Below are 24,408 nucleotides of genomic sequence, written 5' to 3'. Positions count from 1 at the left end.
ACCGGACTCCAGCAGTTCAGAGGGAGACTTCTCCGACCCCACCAGGGAAGAGGTGTCACAGCTGTCACCCACACCCATCACCAACACAGATACAAACACCTCGGTGGGAGCACTAAGTAGACAAGCTACTGAGTCAGCATCTCACTGGTCAGCACCTCACAGCTGACGATCCACAGCAGTTGGAGGCAGGGATGTCCCAGGGAATTGGCACTCAGAGGGAAGGCTCTGCCAGGCCCTTGTCAATGACGTGCCCCTGGGTTTGGTCATCCCACAGCTGCTGGAGCTGCAAAGACAGAGCTACAAGCATAAGGAAGCAAAGATACCATTCCCCCTTGGACTGCAAGTTTGACTGGAGGAGTCACATCGCTTCAGTCCGAGAAGATGATGCTGTCACTTCAGCGCAACAAGGCCAACACTGCTAGAACAAAGAACAGTACAGCACAGGAAACAGGCCCTTCGGCTCTCCAAAGGTGATGGCGCAATGGAGACCTTGGTGCAGGACATGCACTCCATAGCAGGAGATGTCCACACCATGGCTCAGCTCATGACCCCCATGTCTGGGGGCGTGAGCTCCATGATGCAAGGCTTTGACAGCATGGTGCAGACACTGGTGGCAATTTACGAGTGTCAGCGGCAGAGGGTGGCAGGGCTTCTGGATCTCACTCCATCTACCCCTCTATCCTATAGAGGAGCACAGGGGCTCCTGGGAACCATAAGGGAAGGGATCGGCAGGAGTACAGCTTGGGGCCTTCAACTCAGGGGACCCTAGGCGTCTCGATCTGACACCCCCCTCCTTGTGAGCAACACACCCCCCAGCCCCAGACACTGAGGAGGACAGCAGTCAAACATCTGTGCTGCCTGAAAGTAGGCATGAACCCTCCAGGTCCTGGCCCCCAAGAGATGTTCACCAAGGTCATCTCAGGCAAAAGTGGAAGTCAGCAGGCCACCTCAAACTCAGCTGTGGATCCTGGAGATACACGTAGATGTAGCATGAGGGTGAAGAAGATTAGCAACTGTAGGTAATTAGTGGGCATGGGTAGAGATAGGTCATCATTATATTGAATGTTTGACATTAAAATTCACTTTGTTCACCCACAGAGCCTCCACCCAGTCTGTTAATGCCACCAAACCTGGGGAATCTCACCCAGCGCCTCATCTCTGTGGAGTGTGAGAATAGCTGTGCTATGTCCCTCCCACACCAGCAATGCAGTAAGGAGGTGTTGCTCTGGCACACCTATTAAACATGGCACCCTGATCTCAAGCTGGGCTTGAGGCCTGTTGAGGCCCCAATCCTCTACTTGAAGGCTTGAACACTTGCCCAGCTCATACCAGCCGAGTGGGGTAGCATCTGGAGAGAAAACCTGTGTGTTACTCTGGAGGGAAACATGCCATTTTTCCTCGCCAGAACCAACATTCTGCCATTTTTTGGTAAGATTACACCTGCAATGTTTTTTGAATAATTCTTCACAAAGTAACTTTGTAATATCCAGAACAGCTGGATGGTGCAGTAGCTCTGGACTTGGATTAGCAATCCAGAGAATGTGAATTAATAATCCCACAATGGTGGCTTTGAACAATCTATTCAATAAATCTGGTAATTGATAATTTGATATAAAATACCAGTTGCTTCACTAAGGTCCCACTATATTTATTCTTTCCTCCTCTATGTTATAATTAGTTGATTCCTAATGTGGCCTTGCCCAAATCCTGAAAATATATATTTTTTAAAGTAATCTGGGAGAGACACCAAATGATACAGAATGGCATTACAACAAAACTGAAAGGAGAGAAAATAGCTTCCAGAATGGGTGGAGAAATGTTGAGGAATGTTCTTCTTCGTGTAATGAACATAACTTATAGTCAGAAAGTGATGTTCCAACTAGCTGGAATGTGTTGGCAAGAGATATAAGAAACTTCACATAAAGCAATGTGAGAGAAGAACACAGGACTGAGGTAATCAAGTGAAAGAACTGTAGTCACCATTTAATTTTAGTTTTTCTGTAACAGAGGGTAACTTTACTTTCAATATAAGTAGCAGTCTGAATGAAGGCATACAAACGTATATCCACCCATTATGTGCATGTTAGAAGTATTTTAAGCAATCCATTCAGTTGTCTCTTAATATATGCAGAAAAACATTGTTGAAGGAAAACACTAGAGATTCAGCACTGTGCAAATTATTGCTGAAAATTTATCTTTTTCCCATTTCCTTTGTCACCAGGAGGCACTGGAGATGTATAAACCAGATTTTATCTCTCGGTCACAAAAGCGTATACAGCAGCTTGAGGTTAAGACAAAGCAGAGGAAAGTCCAGCTGGCCAACCCAATGAAGCAGCAAAGAAAAAGAATGGGACCACCAGTACAAAACACGCCAATCCCTTCTCCAATTAAAAAACGACAATGCACTGTACCACATCCTTTGAGTGGTAAGTTCTTTCTCATTACAAACCTGACTCATACCTAACAGGGAATAAATAGAATATTGTTTTTCACTTTAGATATTTTCCTCACTTGAGCAAAATTTTATAGTCAGAGATTTGTCTTGTTTGGTTTTTAAATTGTCCAGCAATCTCATTTGGTTTTTTCTGCAGGATAACTATTTCTCCCAAAGTTTCCGGTGTAACCAACAATTTAGATAGACCACTTAAGTTTGATGGAATATTTGAACTAATCTATAGCTAGCATTCCACTACAAACATCCAGTAATACTTAAATATGGAAATGATTCTACTTGGTCTGTTGTGTGAGTGCCTTCTTGAGGTAGGTCATCAGTAGCCAGGCCAACATTTTTTTTGAAAGATTTTGGAAATGTTTTGTTAGGCACACCCAATCCAAAATGGGATTTGCTTTCAGGTCTATTTCATGCCATGCAGTGTCTTACTAACTTATCATAACTGAAAAAATTGCAGACAGTTAATAGGTAATAAAAGCTGAGGATCATTTCTGACTGAGTCGTGGTAACTAAATTCATTTTGCTGCAATATAATTTATTAAATATGAGAAGTGTTTGATTTCCATATTATGACTGCAGGATCAGTGTTCTGTGAGTTTTGTATTTTCACAAGTAAGAATTGTTAACCCTTTTTAATCAACTGGGATTGTCCTTGTTCCAAAATACATTGCAAGTTCCCAACCCAAATTGAGTCTGCCAAAAAGGGTGGGGGACAGGGAATCCAGCACTGCAGCTCATAAAGAAGCTGAGATGGTCATTTTATTGGCAGCAGGAAAATCAAAGGCATCAAGTAAATTCATACCAGCAGATGTGGATCATTGGAAAGCAACTACACAGACCTCACAAAGAACATTAGCATTCAATGCTCATTACTTTCTGATCTTTCTCCTTGCAAGATGATGGAGCACAGAGATAGGCAACTTATTAGCCATTGCCAATGTGCATTCAGCTACTTCACTGGTGCTCAGGCAGCAAAAGCTGTTCCTCAGTTTCTTGGAAGGTACTTCACCCACGTAGCACTTAACTCACCTTCGGCTGCACTTCTTTGCTGGCCAACCCTCACCACAGTGTGGAAACAGTTTATGCAATTCCACTTTATATCTCTGATGAGGGGCAAGAGCAGAAGCAAAACCACCAACAGCCTTCTTCTCAACCATATGCACCCTCCATAAGGGATAAACACTGAGATCAAGTAAAACAGGTGGAACCCCTAGTGTAGGATCTGCAGGTAGAGAATCAGTTTTCCTGATATGACTGAGCACCAGTGCCTCAGAAGATTCAGGCTCTCATGCCATATAACATGCCATAGGCTGTTGCCATCTTCAGCCTCCTGGAACAACATCATCTTTCCAGTGGAGTAGATGAGCATGCCTCAACCTTCTGAGGCCAGACAGGAAAACCAGCGGTAGAAGGCCACAGACTGGGAATATTGAGGACAGCCCCAAGTAACTGGGAAATATTGGACTAGGAAGGAGGGGAATGAGAAAGATTACAGAGCAGAATGTTGGGATGCTGGACTGGAAAGTGGAAGGAAGAGATTCGGGGAGAGGTCTCAAGGCAGAAGGCTTGGGATCATGGCTTTGGAAGTAGGGAATGGGAGGGCTGACTAAGATATTATAGTAAGAAGTTTAACAACACCAGGTTAAAGTCGAACAGGTTTATTTGGTAGCAAAAGCCACAAGCTTTTGGAGCCTTAAGCTCCTTCTTCAGGTGAGTGGGAATTCTGTTCTTCTTGGAGATCCTCTCCACTTGGAGCCGGCAGTTTGCGGTGTCGATGGTAGTCATGATGTGGAGATGCCAGCGTTGGACTGGGGTAAACACAGTAAGAAGTTTAACAACACCAGGTTAAAGTCCAACAGGTTTATTTGGTAGCAAAAGCCACAAGCTTTCGGCTCCAAGCCAGCTCCAAGTGGAGAGGATTTCCAAGAAGAACAGAATTCCCACTCACCTGAAGAAGGAGCTTAAGGCTCCGAAAGCTTGTGGCTTTGCTACCAAATAAACCTGTTCGACTTTAACCTGGTGTTGTTAAACTTCTTACTGTGTTTACCCCAGTCCAACGCCGGCATCTCCACATTAAGATATTATAATCAGATGTCCAAACTCTTGGAGCTAGAATACAGGCACAATATGAAAATTGCAGCAGGTGCATACATAGCATACCAGGGTTGCACTAAACAATTTTTTTAATTTTTAAAATTAATTTTGGGGTGTGGGCATCATTGACAAGTCCAATTGCCCATTCCTAACTTTTAAAACCTTCCTTGAGGACATGATCTAGGCTTAGATTTAAATGTCATATTTTGGATTATATCAAGTTCCTGTTTGTGTTTGCAGATAGATGCAAAGGATCTATAATGGTATTAGAAGAAGGGCAGGTTATTTTCCCAGTGAGCTGGTCATTATTCCTCCCTTAAGCAACACTTTGAAATAGAATCCATCCATTTTTCTCATCATTGTTTGGGGGAACTTCTTGTGTGTTTATTGACTTATATTAACAATAGTGACAACATTTTACTAGTGAATTAATTGGCTGCGAAGTGCTTCAGGTCGTCCTAAAGCCATGAGAGATTCCTTATAAATGCAAGCGCTTTCTTTCTTAGAAGTTTAGTCAGTGCAGGAGGATAGTGAATTCAGCAGAGAGAGGATAAGGTGAATTGAAATGAAGGGAGAAAAACGATGTAATATTATTCAGTGCTGAGATTGTGGGAGGAAGAATACCTTAGTTAGACATTTGGGAGGACGCGAGGGTGAGATGAAAAGGTAAAGAAGGACAATTTTACAGATGTAATGCGATGGTTGGTATTAAGCAAGGTTTTGTAAGGAGAAATGGGTCAAATTGAACAGGAGAGAAACCAAGATTTTGTCATAGGGGCACGCTACTACCACAGTGATTTGGCCAAGCAGGCAATGGAATGAATAGTATTGCAGTTTTGTTCATTTATGCCTTCTACAAAATGGCAAATGGTCCCAGTCATGAATCTCATTAAAAACCCAGGGGGGCGGGGCCTATTTGTGTCACAGTCTGACAGTTCTGGAACTCTGCGCATGGGCAGTGGTCCCGATCTGTCAGTCTCCCCGTTTGCTGGCCAACCTGATCGCTGGCCCGTGCAGTGCTGCCTGTCCAGCCCACAGCCCCCCCCCCGCCCCCCCCCCCCCAACCCCAACAGCCCGATCACGGCACCCACAAAAATTCCTGGGCCAGTCCTGACCCCCCTGTCCCAGAGTGCCCCAATATATAGCCCACCCCCCCCACCCCCCCAGCAGTGGCGATCCCCCCACCTCCCCTCAGCCCAGCAGACCTCCCCCCACGCGCTGACCAACCCCCCCTCCCCCCCCCGGGTCAGACCCACCCACCCTCCCTCCGGAAGCAGACCCCCAGCAGACCACCCCCCCCCCCCAGCCCACCCCAATCACTGCCTTCCCTCCATCCCAGGCTGATCCTGTCTGCAGAGTAGCAGCAGGAACCCCCCTCCCCAAATGATCACCCCAGGCCTCACCCACAGTATGCCCCACCCCCTTGGCACTGTTTGATGGGCAGTGCCATGGTGCCCCCTGGGCATGGACACTTTGCCCTTGGGCAATGCCAGGGGACACAGGCTGGCACTCCCAGGGTGCTCACACCCAGGGGGTACCACCCCCCACCACCCGACCCCCCTGGTGGGCCCCGATTGCTCCCCCTTCATTCTGGCGGGATCTCCCGCTCATTTCCGAATGTGGGGGAGCTAGTGTAAACCCCGCCGGAATAAAGTACTCCTGGCGGGGTGGGAGATTCGATCGGGACCTGAAAGTTCCTGATAATGACTTGCTAAACATATTTAAAACACATTTTAAAAAGATTCAAATGACTTCCCACCGGTTTCCAGCGTGGTCTAACCGGCGACTGTTCACCGGCTCTGGGAGATGTGCATGCGTTCCCGGTGCAGGCACAAATCCCGGTACAAGGCTGGCGACGCGCATCTCCCACCTCAACAGAAAAGTTGCAGGTCGCGATGGGAGAATCGCAGCCCATGTTTCTAGAGCATTAGCCTGGGCCTCTGGATGACTAGTCCAGTGACACTACCACTGCACCACCATTCCCCCACATGGGGAGGATGGGGATCTCAGCTTCTGTTCGCAAACTGTTTGATTCTAATCCTGGGTGATGGCAGTAACCAAACATTCATTACTCAAACCCAGATACAGAAAAGAAACAGTTTCTCTCCAGAAAAGTAATGATGACAGCAGAAGTCTGCAGTCCAGAGTTACCACAAAGGATGTACTGTATTTCATTGAACATTTCAATGACCTACACCCTATACTTAGATGTTCACCATATACAATTTTTAGCTTGTGCAGATTGTAAAATGTAGGACCGGATTTTACTGGCAATATGCAGTAGCATACCAAGACGCCTCAAAAAACTAAAAGTGCTGAGTTAAATAGAATTGCTGCAATAAAACCATTTGGAGACCCCAAGAAATTGAAAGGCAGTCAATCAATCTTGCATTGTAAGATATGTACTGTTAGACAATGTGTGACCTCCAACACAGCCGCTTTTTTATAAAAACCTCATTACATTCTAGCACTGTCACACATCTGAGAACCGCAGTGACTATATCAAATGTGAAAGCAAATAGATTGAATCCACTGTGAGTTTTGCATTTGTTCATCTTAAATGTACATCTCCTACAAAGCACACATATCAAAATTCCTATTCTTGAGATTATGTAAAGTAACTTCCAGTAGATTTTCCAGACCTTTTGCATTAAATATAATGCAAATGATTTCTGAAAATGTGTGAAATAATCCAGATATTTCAAATTTAAACCAGGTAATGGGACAATGGAATTATGTTTGGCTGAGTTCGAGGGAAGGATGGATCATTAAAATTACACAAATTAGTTCTAATTTCAGTTGTTGTCACAAATTTCAAGCCAACTAAAGCTTAGATCTGGTAGTATAGTGAATGTTCCTTCCTACTCATTATAAATTTTAATTTTAAAAAGTAAAATTAATAGCCAGATTTAAAAAACATTGTCCTTACCTTGGATTACATAGAGTATGCAGCACAGTAACAGACCATACAGCCTAAACAGTCCATGTTGATGTTTATGCTCCACTCAAGCCTCTTTCCACTTTTCAAAATCTACCATCATAACCATATGCTTGTCTAGTTTCCTTTTACATGCCTCTATAGTATTCACTTCAAACACTCCCTGTGTAAACAAGTTCCAAATTCTTCTGAATTTCCTGTTGGATTTCATTGTAATTATCTTAAATTGGTGGCATCTAGTAATGCTCTTCCCACAAGAGAAAATATTCTTTCTGTACCCTGACAAGACCTTCCATAATTTTAAAGTCTTCTATTAAATTACCCTTCAGCCTTCTTTTATTAACAGAAAAGAGACACAGCCTATCCTGATATGTATAACCATGCACTTCTTCTGTCAACTTCAGAAATCTTCTCTGTACCCCCTCCAGTGCTTCCATATCCTTTTTAATAATGTGGCGATCAGAACTGCACGCTTTCTAAGAATGGTCTAACCAAGGTTCGATATAGATTTAGCATGACTTTACTTTTCAATTATAGCTCCCTAATGGAGATTGATGGAGATTACAGATGGAGAGGGCATTGCTAAGTCACTAACTGACCAGCATTTCCCTCCCCTGGTCCTGATAGAACTTGTTGCTGGCCAATCTGTCTCTCCATGCCATATGTCTAAATGGACAGTGTCCAGTGTCTCTGGGAGATTTTCCCTACCTGATACTGCCACTTTCCGGGAACAGCCTAAGGAAAGTGATGTTAGATCACAGGAAGCAGTGATCTTAAGGTCCGCAGTGGAAAGAGAAGACAAATCCTGCTCCTACATACCTTGTTTTTTTTAGGCCTTGGCCTGTACCAAGGTGTTATAACGGCAGATTTTTGGGACACTTCTAATTCCATTATTGCCTGGTCATCTCTTCTAGTGCTACAATAGCAGTCCCATTCCAGTGACACTATGCATACCTGATTTATCCTGACCCAGGCAACTAGAGAGGGTTTGCATCAGGGTCTGCGGAGTGTGTGGGAATCAAGACTCACCGGGATATTGCTGCTGGAAGAAGAATCCAGGCCAGTGAACCATGTAGATCCTTATAGAATCATGGGATGGTTACAGCACAAAAGGAGGACACTTGGCCCATTGTGTCTCTACTAGCTGGCTGCAAGAGCAATGCTGCTACCACCATTCTCCAACCACTTCTCCATTGCCCTGCAGTGGGAATATGCCTCAATTAAAATAAAAACACAAAGGCCCTCCAGCTCGTGCCAGATATCCACGTAAGCTAAGTAAGCTGAGGGCCACACATTTTGTGGGGTCTCAAAACATGGGGAAAAATATTTACTTTTACATAATCCATTGAATAATAAAGGAGATGGAGAAAAAAGATTCTGAAATTGTCATTTTGCTTCTGATATAGCAAAAATATATCACATGGCTACACAATTATTTGTTGTATTGAGTTCCGAAATCTGTGAAGAAATAAATATAATTAATATCTGTGACGCTGACCTTTCCCCTGACCTCTGCCAGTTGCTTGCTTCATTTGGACTCTTTGATCATTAAATAAAAGTGACTCATATGACGTTTTCAAGAGGAAAATAAATACTTAAATATTTTTTAATTTTAAAATGTCCTCCTTTAAGAAACATTCTAAAAACTAATGAAGTGTGAAAAACACGTGATGCAATTATAGTCCATGATACAGTTGACTTGAGACAATTTTGCGCATCAGTTGTGTCTGGTCCGAGTCACACAAGGACTTCCTTTTCGCTCCCTGACTCCAGATGTGAATGCAACTGCTGCACCTGAGAATGTTACAGAGCCTGAAATCCCAGCTGAAGGAAATAGATACACAAAGTCCAATGATCTTGGTATTTGGGGTGTCCTGACTTAGGATGATATTTCATTCTGGTCACAATAAAGTCCCTCAGAGCATCAACATTGGAACAGCCCATTTGAGTTTGAACAGCCCATTTGAAAAAAATCAAAAACCAAATTAGATATTGTTCAAAGGGTCTGTTTCATTCAACAAAAGTTAATAATGAAAAGTACGAACATACAAACGAGGAGCAGGAGCAGGCCACTCAGCCCTTCAAGCCTGCTCCGCCATTCAATAAGATCATTGCTAATCTGACTAATTTCCCACCTAACCCCAATAGCCATTCACCCTCTTGTTTATCAAAAATTTATCTACCTCTACTTTAAAACCATTCAAAGACTCAGCTTCCACTGTCTTTTGAGGAAGGAAGTTTCAAAGTCTCACTACTCTGAGAGAAAAGATTTGTTCTCATCTCTGTCTTCAATGGGTGACACCTTATTTTTAAACAGTGACCCCTAGTTCTAGATTCTCCTACAAATGGAAACATCTGCTCCACATCAACCCTGTCAAGTCACCTCTTACTCTTCTAAACTCCAGTAATACAAGTCTAGCCTGTCCAACCATTCCTGGTATTAGATTGGTAAATTATCTCTAAAATGCTTCTGATGCATTTACATCCTTCCTTAAATAAGGAGACCAATACTGTACACAGTTTTCCAGATGTGGCCTCACAATCGGGAGTAGCTTGTGTTCTCCAAAAACTGGTTATGTTTACTGTTTTGTTTGCAAACTCTTCTCAATATCATTGACAGCACTGGCTGGTGATGGGTTTAATGACTGGTGGAATCCTGTTGGAATTCATTAATCATGAGAACTCTAAGTATCATTGAAAAGCTTTGCTTACATATCTGACGAAGCAATGTGGGTCAACCTTGGATTCCCACCTGAAGGAGCAAATAAAAAAGAAGCAAGAGGAAGCACGTACTTGAACGTGTTATTGCTATTGAGTGCACATTTGCAGAATGTGGACTAACTTTTAAGGGAGGTAATGAAAAGGTTGACTTGCCACATAATGGGAACTTTCTTGACTTGATAGAACTCATCGTTAGGTTTAATCCATTTCTTGCCATCCATATAAAACATTATGGAGGTCATGGATCCGGGAAGCCTCCATATCTATCTGAAACAATGGGTGGGATTTACCAAGCATGTTGCATGTTTCATGTGGTGGAGGCAGCCTACCAGTGACCAGCAGAAGGATCTTCTGGTCCCACCATTGTCAATAGAATTTCAGGTTGAATGTATCCCTCGCCACCTGGAAACCTATGGTGGGGGTGCACTGTCAGCAGAACAAGAAGATACCGCCAGTGTGAACAGCCAGGAAGTTCCAGCCAATATGTAATTAACTCATCCAGTTTATGGTTGAAAAGCTAAGAGGATCTATTTTGGATGACTGAGAAAAGCAGGATCCTTCAATTTCTTGACACCAGACTGTACACCATATCTTTCACATGTTGATCAACTAACTTTTATTGTAGGAAATGTGTCACCTGATGATAGTTTTCCCATTGAACACTTTCTAACTTTCCTTGAATTAGAAAACCATAGTGATGAAAGTATGGCCAATAGGGTGCTGCATTATCAGCACAATGACTGCAAAGTTGACTTCAGTTAGTGCAGAGGACAGTCGTATGACAATGCAGCTAACATGGCAGGAAATTTTAATTGCATGCAGCAAAAACTTTGGCAGAAAAATAAGTATTCAGAATATTCCATATTCTAGACATTCACTGAATCCTGTTGGTCATGCTGCAGCTTATTGCTGCCTAGATGTAATAGATTTTTTTGAGGTTGTGCAACAGACATATGCATTCTTCTCTACCTCTACAAAATGCTGGATCCTAATTCCACCATACCAAAAAATCTCTCTGACACTAAGTGGGAAGTACATGCAAAGATGACTTCAACCAGAGCTGAGAGTAACGGTTCAATTATTCACGCTCTTCCTTCATACTGATGACAGTGAAATAGGGGATGCAAGGAGAGAAGCTGGCATTCTGCAGAAGAAAATGGAAGAATTAGAGTTTGTTTTCATGTTAGAACTTTGGAATCATTTGTTAGATCAGTCACACAAAACCAGCCAGGCCCTACAGGATCCATAGGAAACCATTATTACATGTGCAAAGCGTTACACATCACTCTCTCACTTCTTGAAAGAAACACGAGAAAGATTTGATGAAATTGAACTCAGTGCAAACTAAAATCTGCCTAATGCAGATGACAAATATGTGAATAAAAGGAAAAGGAGAAAAAAATAAGTCAATGATGGTGATGCACCAAATGCTGATGAAATGCTTTGTCCGAGATACGAGTTTGGAGTGAATCCTTTATTCCTATGAGGAATACACTGGAAACCAACTTGAAGAAAAGAGTAATTATACATGAAAATATTGCAATTTTTCATGTTTGGTTGTTTAAGATGTCTGAAGGTGCTGTGTGAAGGTGCAAAACTTCTGATGAGCAATTATCTTGACATGTTGATGTTAACCTCATTGGAGAAATAAAGCACTTGCAAGCTTATATCAAGGGAAATTATTCAAAGGAATTTTGTGTCACCAGGATCTGTAGCAAGTCATCATCCAAGGTAAAATACAGTTGCTTTCCTTTATGTAGAAGCAATATTGCGACTCTTTCTGAGTCTAATGATAACAAACTGCTCAGGAGAAAGGATGAAAGGATATAAGAATGAAGTATGGACAACAATAGTGCAAGTAAAGCTGTCTCCCCCCTGTGTATAGAAAATAATAAATGTTATCATTTGAGGCCACATAGTGCCTTGGCTGCCAAAAGTTCACGCAAAAAAATGTTTGATGGTTTATGCAGGTTATATTGCTTCTTCCATTTAGGAAGTACTGATCTATGTAATTGCTCTTGTGCTGCTGTCCATTAAATGTTTTCATTCATGCTAATTAAGAAACCTGTAAGAAGGATCGCAGTGAGCTGGTAAGATGGATACAGAACTAGCTGGGTCATGGAAAACAGAGAGTAGCGGTAGAAGGGTGTTTTTCCTGACTGGAGATCTGTGATCAGTGGTGTTCTGCAGGGAACAGTGCTGGGACTCCTTGACCATAATTTTGCCATCCTGTCCACCATCGGAGCAGGCGAGGGGCGGACCATGGAAAGGTCCATTGACCTCGGGCAGGATTTTTTCAGTTTCAGGGCAAGTGAGGCTGGAAAATCCCGCCCCTGTTGTTTGTAGTATATATAATTGATTTGGAGGAGAATGTAGGTGGCCTGATTAGTAAGTTTGCGGGTGACACAAAGATTAGGGGAGCTGTGGATAGCGAGGGCGATTGCCAGATGATAGAGCGAGATACAGATAGACTGGAGACTTGTGCAAAGAAATGGCTGATGGAATTTAATCCAGACAAATGTGAGGTGATGCATTTTGGTCTAATGCAGGAGAGAAGTATACAATAAAAGGCAGAACCCTTCGAAGCTTTAGCATACAAAGGGATCTAGGCGCACAGGTCCACCGGTCCACAATTCCCCAAAAGTGGCAAAACAAGTGGATATGGTGGTCAAGAAGGCATATGGCATGCTTGCTTTCATTGGTCGGGGCAGAGTATAAAAATTGGCAAGTCATGTTGCAGCTGTATAGAACTTTAGTTAGGTCACATTTGGAATACTGCTTGCAATTTTGGTCGTCACACTACCAGAAGGATGTAGAGGCTTTGGAAAGGATTCAAAAACGGTTTACAAGGGTGTTGCCTGGTTTGGGGAGTATTAGCTATGAGGAGAGATTTGACAAACTTGGTTTGTTTTCACTTGGACGTCGGCGGCTGAGGGGCAACTTGATAGAAGTTTACAAAATTATGAGAGGCATGGATAGTTGGAGTTTTTCCCAGGGTAGAAATGTCAGTTACTGAGGGACATAGGTTTAAGGTAAAAGGGGGGAAAGTTTAAAAGAGATGTGAGAAGCAACCTTTTTACACAGAGGGTGGTAAATGCCTTGAATACACTGCCAGAGGAGATGGTAGAAGCAGATACAACAGCAATGTTTAAGAGGCATCTTGACAGATACGTGAATAGGCAGGAAATAGAGGAATACAGACTGCAGACGTCTTTAGTTTAGAAAGGTGCCATGTGTTGGCGCAGGCTTGGTGGGCCGAAGGCTTGTTCCTGTGCTGGACTGTTCTTTGCTCACTTCATAATGCAAATAGGCTTATTGCAAGACACATGTTTTAATTAGATTATTAGTCTTCTGTTGTGCCTCATCTATGTATATATGAATATAAAGATTTAATATTAATCTTTTGACTGTCCTTTCTATTAGTATAATACACTTTTTTTTGGTGATGATATGGGGCATTTTAATCTTGACATAGCTCAGGGCCTAAGCATGTTAAAATCCAGCCCTGCCACCAGCCTTACATCTCACAATCGACCATCCTCCAAGCACTCCCCATGCCTCGTCTACGCCAACTCCTGCCCCTCCACCCACCTTCTTGGCCTCTCGTGCCCCTAATGCCAAGCTCTGCTCTTCAACGCACTTCCATGCCCATTGACTTGTCCAGATAAACACTGTGCTTATTGAAACACCTGCATCCCAGAGAAAACATTGTTTGATTGACAGGTCAGGCTCTCTGATATCTATTTCACAATGTTTGTTTATCTAAGCTAAGTGGTTTCAAATGTTTGTGCTTTTTGTTGTTGATACTTTAACAGGTCTGGATGATTGGCACTATTATTGGCTTGTAATGAAATGACTTTTTTCAACATTGAAACAAGGTTATGAATGAATTACTTTCTCTAAAAGCATTTTTACACACCCTACTGTATGGTTCTATACAGTATATAGTCAGACAATGGGCATGGAAGTGCCATGGCTTGGGATTGAGCACATAGGAGGCAATGAGGGGTAGGTGGAAGGGCAGAGCTTAGCTAAGAGGGCATGGGGTGCCCCATGGGAGTATGAGGGGCCATAGGGTGTGGCTGGAAGGGCAGAACTTGACATAGGGAGAATGAGGAGGACTTTTGAACTTAGCTTTTTAAAGGTTCCCTCATGCAAACTAGGGTTCATGACTCCTCTGATGGGCAGTCAACAATAAGTCTTTAAAAACCTCGCCCAAAAGGCCAGTTTCTCTCTATCTACTTTCTCTGGACCCCTCATGATTTTGAACACTTCTATCAAATCTTCTCTCAACCTTCTCTTCTCTACAGAGAACAACCCCAGGTTCACCAACATTCCATGTAACTGAAGGCTCTCATCCCTGGCAGCATTCTCATAAAACTTCTCTGCATCCTCTTTGAAACATTCATATCCTTGCTAAAGTGGGGTGCCCAGAACTGGATACAATACCAAACCAGTGTTTTATGAAAGTTTTTTTATAAATAGTATAAAAATGTGTTTTTCTAAATTTGATGATAAAATACAATGCATACTTTTTGATATATATATATATGAAAATTAAATCACCAGCGCCAGTCATAACTTTTCGAATTAAAATGTAAAATTAAAGCTCTTGAAGACTTTAACACAACAGAGTTTTCAGCATTTGATCAGGAGAATATTACCAATGAAAGATTTGGAGCTCAATAAATTCTAGGGTCTGAAATGTAATCACTGAAATGACTGAAGTGTATAATTGATTAGAACTGACACAGTTATAGGTTGAGGTTGAGCTGCCAGTTCTAAGATTGGTGCTGGGATAACACCATTTCCAAATCAGTTGTTACAAAAATATTTACTGCTTCACTGGCCAATTCACTCACATCAAAGTGACAGCAATTTTGCAAAAGCTCCTTTCAACATATTATTGCCTGTTTGATTTATGACTTAATTTTTTTGTTTTTGAAACCTACTTTATTTGTAGTCCTTGCTGTCCTATTTTTATTTTCTTGTACAAACTGTCTTTGTGCAGCTTTATTCACTTGGGGCAGTGAGAGAGCTTGATTGTAGATGCCTCCATGCTGCAGTTTATCAAATGTTCAAACTGAACAATAGATATTCTCATTTGGCTCCATCTGTTTCCTCCTCAGTGACTGATTATGCACAGGTAAGCTATCCATGATCCAAGTCAGATAATCAGGAAAGTTTTTCCACAAAGGCACACACAGACTTGAGTACCTCTGTTAATTTACTCAAAAGATCCAACCTTTGACACCTTCATTATCACCACTAACTGTCTCCGAAACTTCAATTGATCCAGTTCAACACCAAATTCCATGCTTTTGGCTCATGTGTTAGATCTGCTTGGATAAAGTCAACCCAGATCATGAGGACAGATTTCTTCCATATCGCCAGCATTTTAGTGGCATTGTAACAATATTTACAATTTTCTCAGCAAGGATACTCTTGGGGTAATTTCTTCTAATATTATTTGACTTTAATTGACTGTAGAACTTCATCCCATCATTGCCGGATTTAACCAGTGATGGGAGACGCTCCTGTCAAAAATCTAGCCTGGCAGAATTTCTTGTGCAGGCTGGAGGCAGATTAGGAAGGGTCCCTTTAATTCTGCCTTTTTACCATTTTCCCCTACTCTGACCTTACTTGCTGGTGCACTCTTCTGTTTGTTTGTTTTGTCCCTTTCAGTCACACTCTGGTTATCTAAGTTTCTAAATTTCCCTTCACCTGAACCCTTCCATCTACTGTTTGGTTTAAAATCAGCTATTCTTATTCAGGATACTGGTCCCAGTGCAGTTCAAGTAAAGCCAGTCCTAAAGGAACAGTTCTCTTTTTCTCCAGTACTAGTACCAGTGCCCCATGAATTGAGACCCATTTCTCCCACAAAATCTATGAGCCGTGTGTTCAGCTCTCCATTTTATTTACTGGTGCCAATTTGGCTGTGAGTCAAGTAGTAATTCAGAGAGTATTGTCTTTGTGGTTTTGCTTTTGAATTTAGCCCCTAGCTGCTCATACAGCAGAACCTTTTTCTTAGTCCTACCTATGTAGTTTAAACCCATGTGGAACACAACAACTGGACCCTTCCCCTTTCACTCTGAGTTTCTGTCCATCCCCAAGGAGATGTCCTTAACCTGGGCAAGCAACATAACCTTCAATACTCACCCTGTCAGCTGCAGAGAAGAGTATCGAATCATCTAACTATACTGACCCATATGCCTACTACATTCCTTTTTACTTTGCCTTCTTGAATGGACTCTGTACTATGATCAGTTTGCTCATTCTCCCTGAAGTCTCCACTCTCGTCCACACAGGCTACGAGAACTTTGTACCCCTGGGATAAGTGCAAGGGTTAAGGCTCCTGAAACACTACCCTCTGAATTCCCATACCCTGCCTCACTTGTAGTCACTCACTCTTGTCCCTGATCACAGACCAAATCTGAAGTATATAACCTAAGGGGTGTGACTGCCTCTTGGAACAAAGTGTTCAGGTTACTTTCTCCCTCCCTGAAACACCACAGTATCCAAAGCTCAGACACCGGCTCATCAATTCTGAGTCAAATTTCTTTGAGTTGCAAACATTGCAGTGTGGTTGCTGTGGATCACACTGCTGTCCATCCTCTCACACATGCTACAGCTGCCCTGCCATTTCTATTGTATTTTGGTTAATCAGTGTTTCAAGCTTTGAAATATTGCTCAATGCTTATTTATATCTGAATTTATAGTTATATTAAGCAGTTTTACTAGTTAAGCTATAAATTGAATACAGTCCTTATATCCCCCTGGTCTTAGTTTAAACTACTGGGCGGCACGGTAGCACAGTGGTTAGCACTGCTGCTTCACAGCTCCAGGGACGTGGGTTCGATTCCCGGCTTGGGTCACTGTCTGTGTGGAGTTTGCACATTCTCCTCGTGTCTGCGTGGGTTTCCTCCGGGTGCTCCGGTTTCCTCCCACAGTCCAAAGATGTGCGGGTTAGGTTGATTGGCCATGCTAAAATTGCCCCTTAGTGTCCTGGGATGCGTAGAATAGAGGGATTAGCAGGTAAAATATGTAGGGATATGGGGGTAGGGCCTGGGTGGGATTGTGGTCGGTGCAGACTCAATGGGCCGAATGGCCTCTTTCTGTACTGTAGGGTTTCTATGATTTCTATGATCTATGATACTGCCCAATTTAGGGAAAAAAATGTAATACTCATCAATCTACATGCACACCTAGCTAATGCCTCGAGACCTCAGCTCTCAGGACTTGTAGTCTCTCACTCCCTCTCTTAAGCCATTCCTTGTCTTATGAACAGCACCCCTTACCTCACAGTGACGAATTCCCTCATTCATCAAATCCTGGGACAAGTATTCGGTGAAAGAGAATCTAGCTTGAAGAAATAGTGGATGGAATCTTCAACACCTTGCAGCTGGGTAGTTTAAACCTTGGAATCCTCTTCAGCATTATCTTCTTCCCCCTATGCCAACCATTGCCTTGGGTGGATCTGCAAGAACAGAGCAAGAAAGCATAAATCCCTTGGGATTGATTAGGTGGAAGGATGATTTTCAGCAGGATGCTAAGGCAATGGTGTATTGCTCAGTCTGTAACCCAGGATCTGTCTGATATTTCCATCTACTAATGCATTTAATTCAAAATCTAGACTCTTTTTACAAATTCCTTCATTGCCTCACTCATCTCTGCAGTTTCCTTCAGTCCTATAGCCCAGTCAGATGCACCAGTCCTCTAGCTTTGATCTCCTGTATATCATGTTCCTACCTCTATCATTGATAACCAGTTTGACCACACTCTGTAGAAGTCCCTCCTGAAAGCCCTCAGCTTTATTCATTTCCTCCTTAACCATGCTTACTGTCATCACACCTTGAAACCTTAGCTAGCTATCCCTAGCTATCAAATCCATCCCTGTCCCTGGCAACAGTCTGAGCTAAATCAGTCTGTTCATATCCTTGGTGCTATACTTGACGCCAAAATGAGCTTCCAACCACAAATTCATCACATCACTCAGACCATCTATTTCCCCTAGAATCCCTACAATACAGAAGGAAGCCATTCGGCCCATTGAGTCTGTACTGACCACAATCCCACCCAGGCCCTATTCCCGTAACCCCACACATTTACCCGGCTAATCCCCCTGATATGAGGGTCAATTTAGCATGGCCAATCCACCTAACCCGCTCATCTTTGGACTGTGGGAGGAAACCGGAGCACCTGGAGGAAACACACGCAGACACGGGGAGAAAGTGCAAACTCCACACAGACAGTGACCCGAGGCTGGAATTGAACCTGAGTCCCTGGCGCTGTGAGGCAGCAATGCTAACCACTGTGACACCGTGCCGCCCACCTGTGTAACATTTCCCCACTTCACTCCTATCTTAGCTCATCTGCTGCTGAAACCCTCATTCATGCCTTGCATCTAGACCTGACTATTCCAATGTAGTCTTGGTTAATTTCCCACATTCTATGACCCGCCACCCCATGTGCCTTGCGCTTCCACCATCCCCATAAATCTGAGGTCATCTAAAACTCTTGATGCTGCTTCCAGTCAAAAAATATCATGATTTTTAAATTCTCATCTTTGTTTTCAAATCATTCCTTAGCCTAGCCTTCTGACCTCATGAATATTTCCAATTTCAATTGCTCTAACATTGGTGGGTGTGCTTTCCGTTACCTGGGCCTTAAGCTCTGGAATTCCCTCCCTACAATTTTCAGTCTCCTGCATTTTATTTTTCCTTTAAGACACTCTTTGAATCTATCTTTTTGACCAAACTTTTGATCATCTGACCTAATATCTCCTTAAGTGGCTTGGCTTCATATTTTGTTTTATGCTGTTCCTGTGAAGTGCCTTGGGATTTTTCATTATGTTAAAGGTGCTGTGTAAATGTAAGTTATAAAGTTAAAGGTGCTGCAAAAGTAGAAGTTGTTGTTGATTGACGGGGACCCTGAGTCTTCAATCAAATATCATCTGCTTGGCAGACTGAGACTACAAATGTTCCACTTTACAAATTATACTTCCTCATAGTGTAAAATATGATGAGTAAGAGATTTTCTGATGTATATCTCTCTTTATTAACTTTTTTTAGATAATCTATTTAAACCAAGAGAGAGGATGATTCCATCGAAAGAAATGCAGATAAGATCCAAAAGGTAATGAGAGATCACTTTCGAAAAGATTTTAGATGTTGCAAAGATACTTTGAACACAAAATCATTGCTACATTACCCATTGGGTTAACCATCCAGAAATTCTACTCCAGGCATAGGAGTTTGCTTGACAGCAGCATGGATTGAAGAACTGGAAACTCAACACAACATACTTGCACATTTCTGACTTTGCAGTCATTAATTTTAGTGTTTGAATTTCCTGATTTCCCCAGTAAATTGCTGGAAAATGAGAAGCGTTGTGACTAGGGTGAGCTGACTTAAGCTCCTGGTCTCTAATCAACAGTGTTACCAAGCAACAGTTTGTGCTGGGAGTGAAATCTACACAAATCTATACCAAGAGGTTTTTTTCTAAGCAAAACAAGATGTAAGAAATAATCAATCGTCTTGCAGTGAAACATAATCTACCTAACTTTACTAAAAACAAATCCAGCACCAGTACACCATTAAATTCTGCAGATTGAGCATAGATGTTTTATTACTCATCACAAGTTTCAGAAGACAAGAAACTGTTCACAATCTTTTGCAGCAACACATTTCTTATTTTGATGGAAAATTGTTCATTTTTTTTATCAGAAGAGTATACATTTTAAAACTGTTTATACTTTATCAGAAGTAACTGTCCATCATATTTGTTCACTTCAACCATAATGTTATTCATTTTCCTTCCTGTCTGTAAGGACAATAAATTGTCTTCAGATGTAAACATTCATATTCTCAACTTGAAAATCGTATCCAAAATATACTCTGGCAAAAATAGGAACAGAGGATATAGGAGCAAGAGTAGGCCATTTGGCCCTTCGAGCTTGCTCCACCATTTAACTAGACCATGGTTGATCTTCTACCTTAGCACAATTTTCCTGCACTATCCCCCATTCGATTGATATCTTTAATATCTAGAAATATATTGATCTCTGTCATGGATATATTCATTATACTGCCCTCTGCTGTAAAGAATTCCATTTATCACCATTTGAGGGAAGAAATTCCTCCACAGCTCAGTCCTAAATGGCCTATCCCTTATCCTGAGACTGTGTCCCCAATTCTAGAGCCCCAGCTAGGGGGAACATCCTTCCTGCAGCTGGCCTGTCGAGGCTTTTTATTCATGTGGGCATCGCTGGCCTAGACCAACATTTATTGCCCATCACTTTTTAAGGCTCAACACCATTGCTGTGTGTCTGGAGTCATATGTAGCCCAGCAGATTTTCTTCCCCAAAGGCCACATTGTGAACTACAATGATTGACAATTTCATGGTCATCGTTAGACTTTTAATTACAGATGTTTTTTGCCTGTGTGGCGGGATGTGAACGTGGGTTCATTACCTGGATCTCTGGATTACTGATCCAGCGATAATACCACTATGCCACCATCTCCCCTATCGTGGGTCTTTGCTTTTTTTTTTGTTTTGAACCTGGGAATTAAGTATTCTCTAGGTGCTTTGCAAATGAATATCTTCCCTGAAGTGTTGAAAAAGCTTAGGGTTACATGAGCAACTTCATCCATCTGTAAAGCTGCTATCTGTTCAGGAATGGAATTTTCTGATCCTCTTAGCAGGCTGAAGGAAACACAATCATAAACTGCTCTTGCATTTTGTGCAGTTCAATGTCACACAGACCAGTAAACTGAGCTTACTTTGTGCTGAAGTTCATTCTCTACAATATCAGAGAAATATGTCTGGACTGTTTTTTGTTGAGTTTCTATAGTGATATAAATCTATCTGAAGAGTTTAATGGTGGTGAAACTGATTATGGAGAGGGTGAGAATTAGTATAACCAAAGGACAATTGTATTTGACCTAATTGAGAGTGAAGAAGAAACCAAGTATCGCTAGTTAATATTGTTTTATTTTTTAATACTTTCAGCTTAATAGTCAATACTAAAGTGTGAAGGAGAAAGGAGAAAATGATATATGCAAATTATGTACAAAGATATGAGAAGAGCATTTTCTGATACTTTACAATATCCCTAAATCTTAAACATATTATAATGTATTTTTTTACAAAACGTTTAGTATTACGAGCAGCGAAGTGACTATTAAAGCCAATAATTACTCAAGAACAATATAAACACTAATGCTCTGCTGAGTGAATATTAGTGTGCAAATGCTGAATGTTACTAAATCATTAATACAAACAGGTTAATGAATTCATAAAGAGGAACTAAGGAAGTTTATACAAATATTTTAAGCAGAAGCATCTAATATCCATTGGCTATTAATATGTGAATTAAGCACTATTGTTACCTGCAGTCAAGTGTATGTAACAATTCAAAGGATTGAACTTTCAAAAAGCTAAAAGGCTCCTTTGAATTCTCAGATAAAAGTACAATCTTGAAAAATTATACTCGCTTTTGATAGGAAAGTGCCTAAACTGTAAATGCATTGAATTAATCTACTCAGATTTAAATTTGCAGGACTGAGGCTTTTGACTTTGCACAGTTTTGGCACTCATTAACAAGTTGATATTCCAACAGGGAATTGCAAGCTCCTGGTTATAACACTTTACAGATAAATTAAATGACCTCAGTAAAACATCACATCATAGACAACAATAAAATGCTGAGACCAAAAACTGAACCTATTACTTTACTGACTTATCCTCAACTTTAAGCCACAGGTAAAGTGTTGGGCCTAAAAGCCTTAGCCCATGGATCTGAAATTGGGACAATCTGGGCAAATGGAAGGATTTTGGAGCAGAACTCATTTCTGTTGCATTTCACCTTTTTCTAGCCAATCTAAGAAATTTGCTTTCTGTACATAATTGAAATCTAATTTAAACTTCCTGCTTTAGGCTCTGCATGGATTAGTGAAGCTTTTCCAATTTGACTGGTTGAAAATCCTCACTGTTTCTTGCACTGCCAACACATGTCACAGATATCTTTCAGAGGGAGCCATGCTAAGTCAGATATCAGCTGGGATTTTCTGGGCCTGTTCGCCATGGCGCAAATCCTGTGATGGCAGGAAACTCAGGCGAGATGGCCATAAAGGAGTTTACGTTGGGAAGATCTCAGAATGAGATCTTCATCCCCCCCACTGGCAATGTAATCAGGTTTTTGACCCACCATCAGTTTAAATAGATTTAAATAACGCCTTACCTTCCGGGTTTGCCGTATGTTCCCCCACCGGAGTGATGTCATGCTAATGGGAATCACCACTGCTCTCCAGCAGTGGAGGTGACCTTGTCAAGGGTGTGGAGACCAATGCAGCCCCCAGGCGGTTGGGAACATGGTGTCTGCCCCCGGTGCCCTGGTAGTGCTAGGGGTCAGTGCTATGTTGGCATTGCCAAGAGGCGGGCTAGAAGTGGGGTCTGAGGTGGGACCTGGGGGCAGGGCAATGATGGAGGGGGGGAGGGGAGGAGACTGCCACCGAACATTGATGGGGTGGAGGTGAGAGATTGCCAGCCATCATATCTGATGGGGCAATCCTGATGTCCATTATTGGTTGGGGGGAGAGTCTGTCTGTTGACGTTGAGATCAGACCGCCCTTTAAAAAAGATGCCCCAATCCCTGTGGAACCGGCATAGCCAGTGTTTTTAGGCCAAAAGACCATAAGCAAAGAAACAGGTGTAGGCTTGTTGGTCCCTTGATCCTGCTCCATCATTTAATAAGATCCTGGTTCATCCAACGTTCCTCAGATCCACTTTCCTGCTCTTTCCCCTTGATGCTTGCTTTCCTTACTGATCAAGAATCTATCCAACTCAGTTTTAAATATACACCATAACTCTGCCCCCACAGGTCTATGTGGCAAGGAGTTCCAAAGACTCAAAACCCACTGAGAGAAGAAATTCCTCTCATTTCATTCTCAAATTGGCACCCTTTATTCTGAGATTATGCCTTCTGCTCCAAGACTCTTCCATGAGGGGAAACATCCTCTCAGCATTTACCCTGTTAAGCCCCTTAAGAATCCTATGTGGTTCAATGGGATCACCTCTCATTCTTCTAAATTCCAGTGACAAAAGATAATCCCTCTATACTGGTGATTATCCTAGTGAACCTTCTCTGAACTGCCTCTAATGAAATTATATCTTTCCTTAAAAAGGGGACTTCAACTGCTCACAGTACTCCAGATGTGGTCTCACCAATACCTTGTACAGTTGCAGCAAGACTTCCCTTCTCTTATACTCCATCCCCTCAAAATAAGGGCCAACATTCCATTAGCCTCCCTGATTATCTGTCATTACAAGTCATTAATATATTGTAAACAGTTGCAGTCCCAGCACTGATTCCTGTGGAACCTCACTAGTTACTTGTCACCAACCTGAAAAAGAGCCTTTATCCCCACTTTCTCTATCCTTGCCAAAATATTACCTCCACCACCCTGAGCTCTTAACTTCTGACTTAACCTTTTGTGAGACACTTTGTCAAACATATTCTCGAAGTCCAAATAAAACACATATATTGGTTCCCCTCTGTCCACTCTGGTTGAAATTGCCTCAAAAAACACTGATACATTAGTCAGGCATGATTTCCCTTTCATGAAGCCATGTTGACTCTGGTTAATTAGATTATGATTTTCCAAATGAGCTGTTATCACTTCCTTAATAAGTGATTCTAACATTCTTCCAACAATAGATGTTAGGCTAATCAGCTTAAAGTTAGTTGCTTTTTGCCTCTCTCCCTTTTTGAATAGGGGTGTCACACTGGCAGTTTTCTCATTCTCAGGTACTTCTCCAGAATCCAAGGATTTCCGGAAAATTACAATCAATACATCCAATATTTCTGTAGCTACTTCTTTTAGGATCCTAGGATACAAACCATTAGGACCAGAGGACTTAGCTGCCTTCAGCCTAATTAGTTTGTCTCATACTACATCTTTGGTGGTGGTATTTAATTCTTAACCCTTATTCTTTAGTATTAATGGGATGATCAAAGTATCTTCCACCATAAAGAAGGATGCAAAGTATCTGTTTGACTCTTCTATCTTGTCTTGTTCTCCATAACTATCTACTAAGATTCATTTTCTAAGGGGCCTATATTTACTTTGACCTGTCTCTTCCATTTGATATATTTAAAGAAGCTCTTATTGTCAGTTTTTATATTTCTCACTAGTTTGCCCC

At 41.9% G+C, this 24,408-nt stretch overlaps 1 protein-coding gene across 1 annotated transcript in view; it reads left to right on the top strand.

Annotated features, from left to right (window-relative positions):
- c11h10orf90 (chromosome 11 C10orf90 homolog) overlaps positions 1-24,408 on the top strand; it is a 98,092-nt gene that overhangs the window by 66,270 nt on the left and 7,414 nt on the right. Inside the window, exons 5-6 of the mRNA XM_078223440.1 lie at positions 2,222-2,426; positions 19,277-19,340. Coding sequence (XP_078079566.1) covers positions 2,222-2,426; positions 19,277-19,340 — 269 coding nt within the window. The remainder of the gene's footprint in view (positions 1-2,221; positions 2,427-19,276; positions 19,341-24,408) is intronic.

Source organism: Mustelus asterias, chromosome 11 (genome assembly GCF_964213995.1).
Source record: "Mustelus asterias chromosome 11, sMusAst1.hap1.1, whole genome shotgun sequence".
In the NCBI taxonomy this organism is placed as follows: Eukaryota; Metazoa; Chordata; class Chondrichthyes; order Carcharhiniformes; family Triakidae; genus Mustelus; species Mustelus asterias.
The sequence above is the reverse complement of the archived record's forward strand: the minus strand, read 5'-3'. Positions and strand labels throughout refer to the sequence as shown.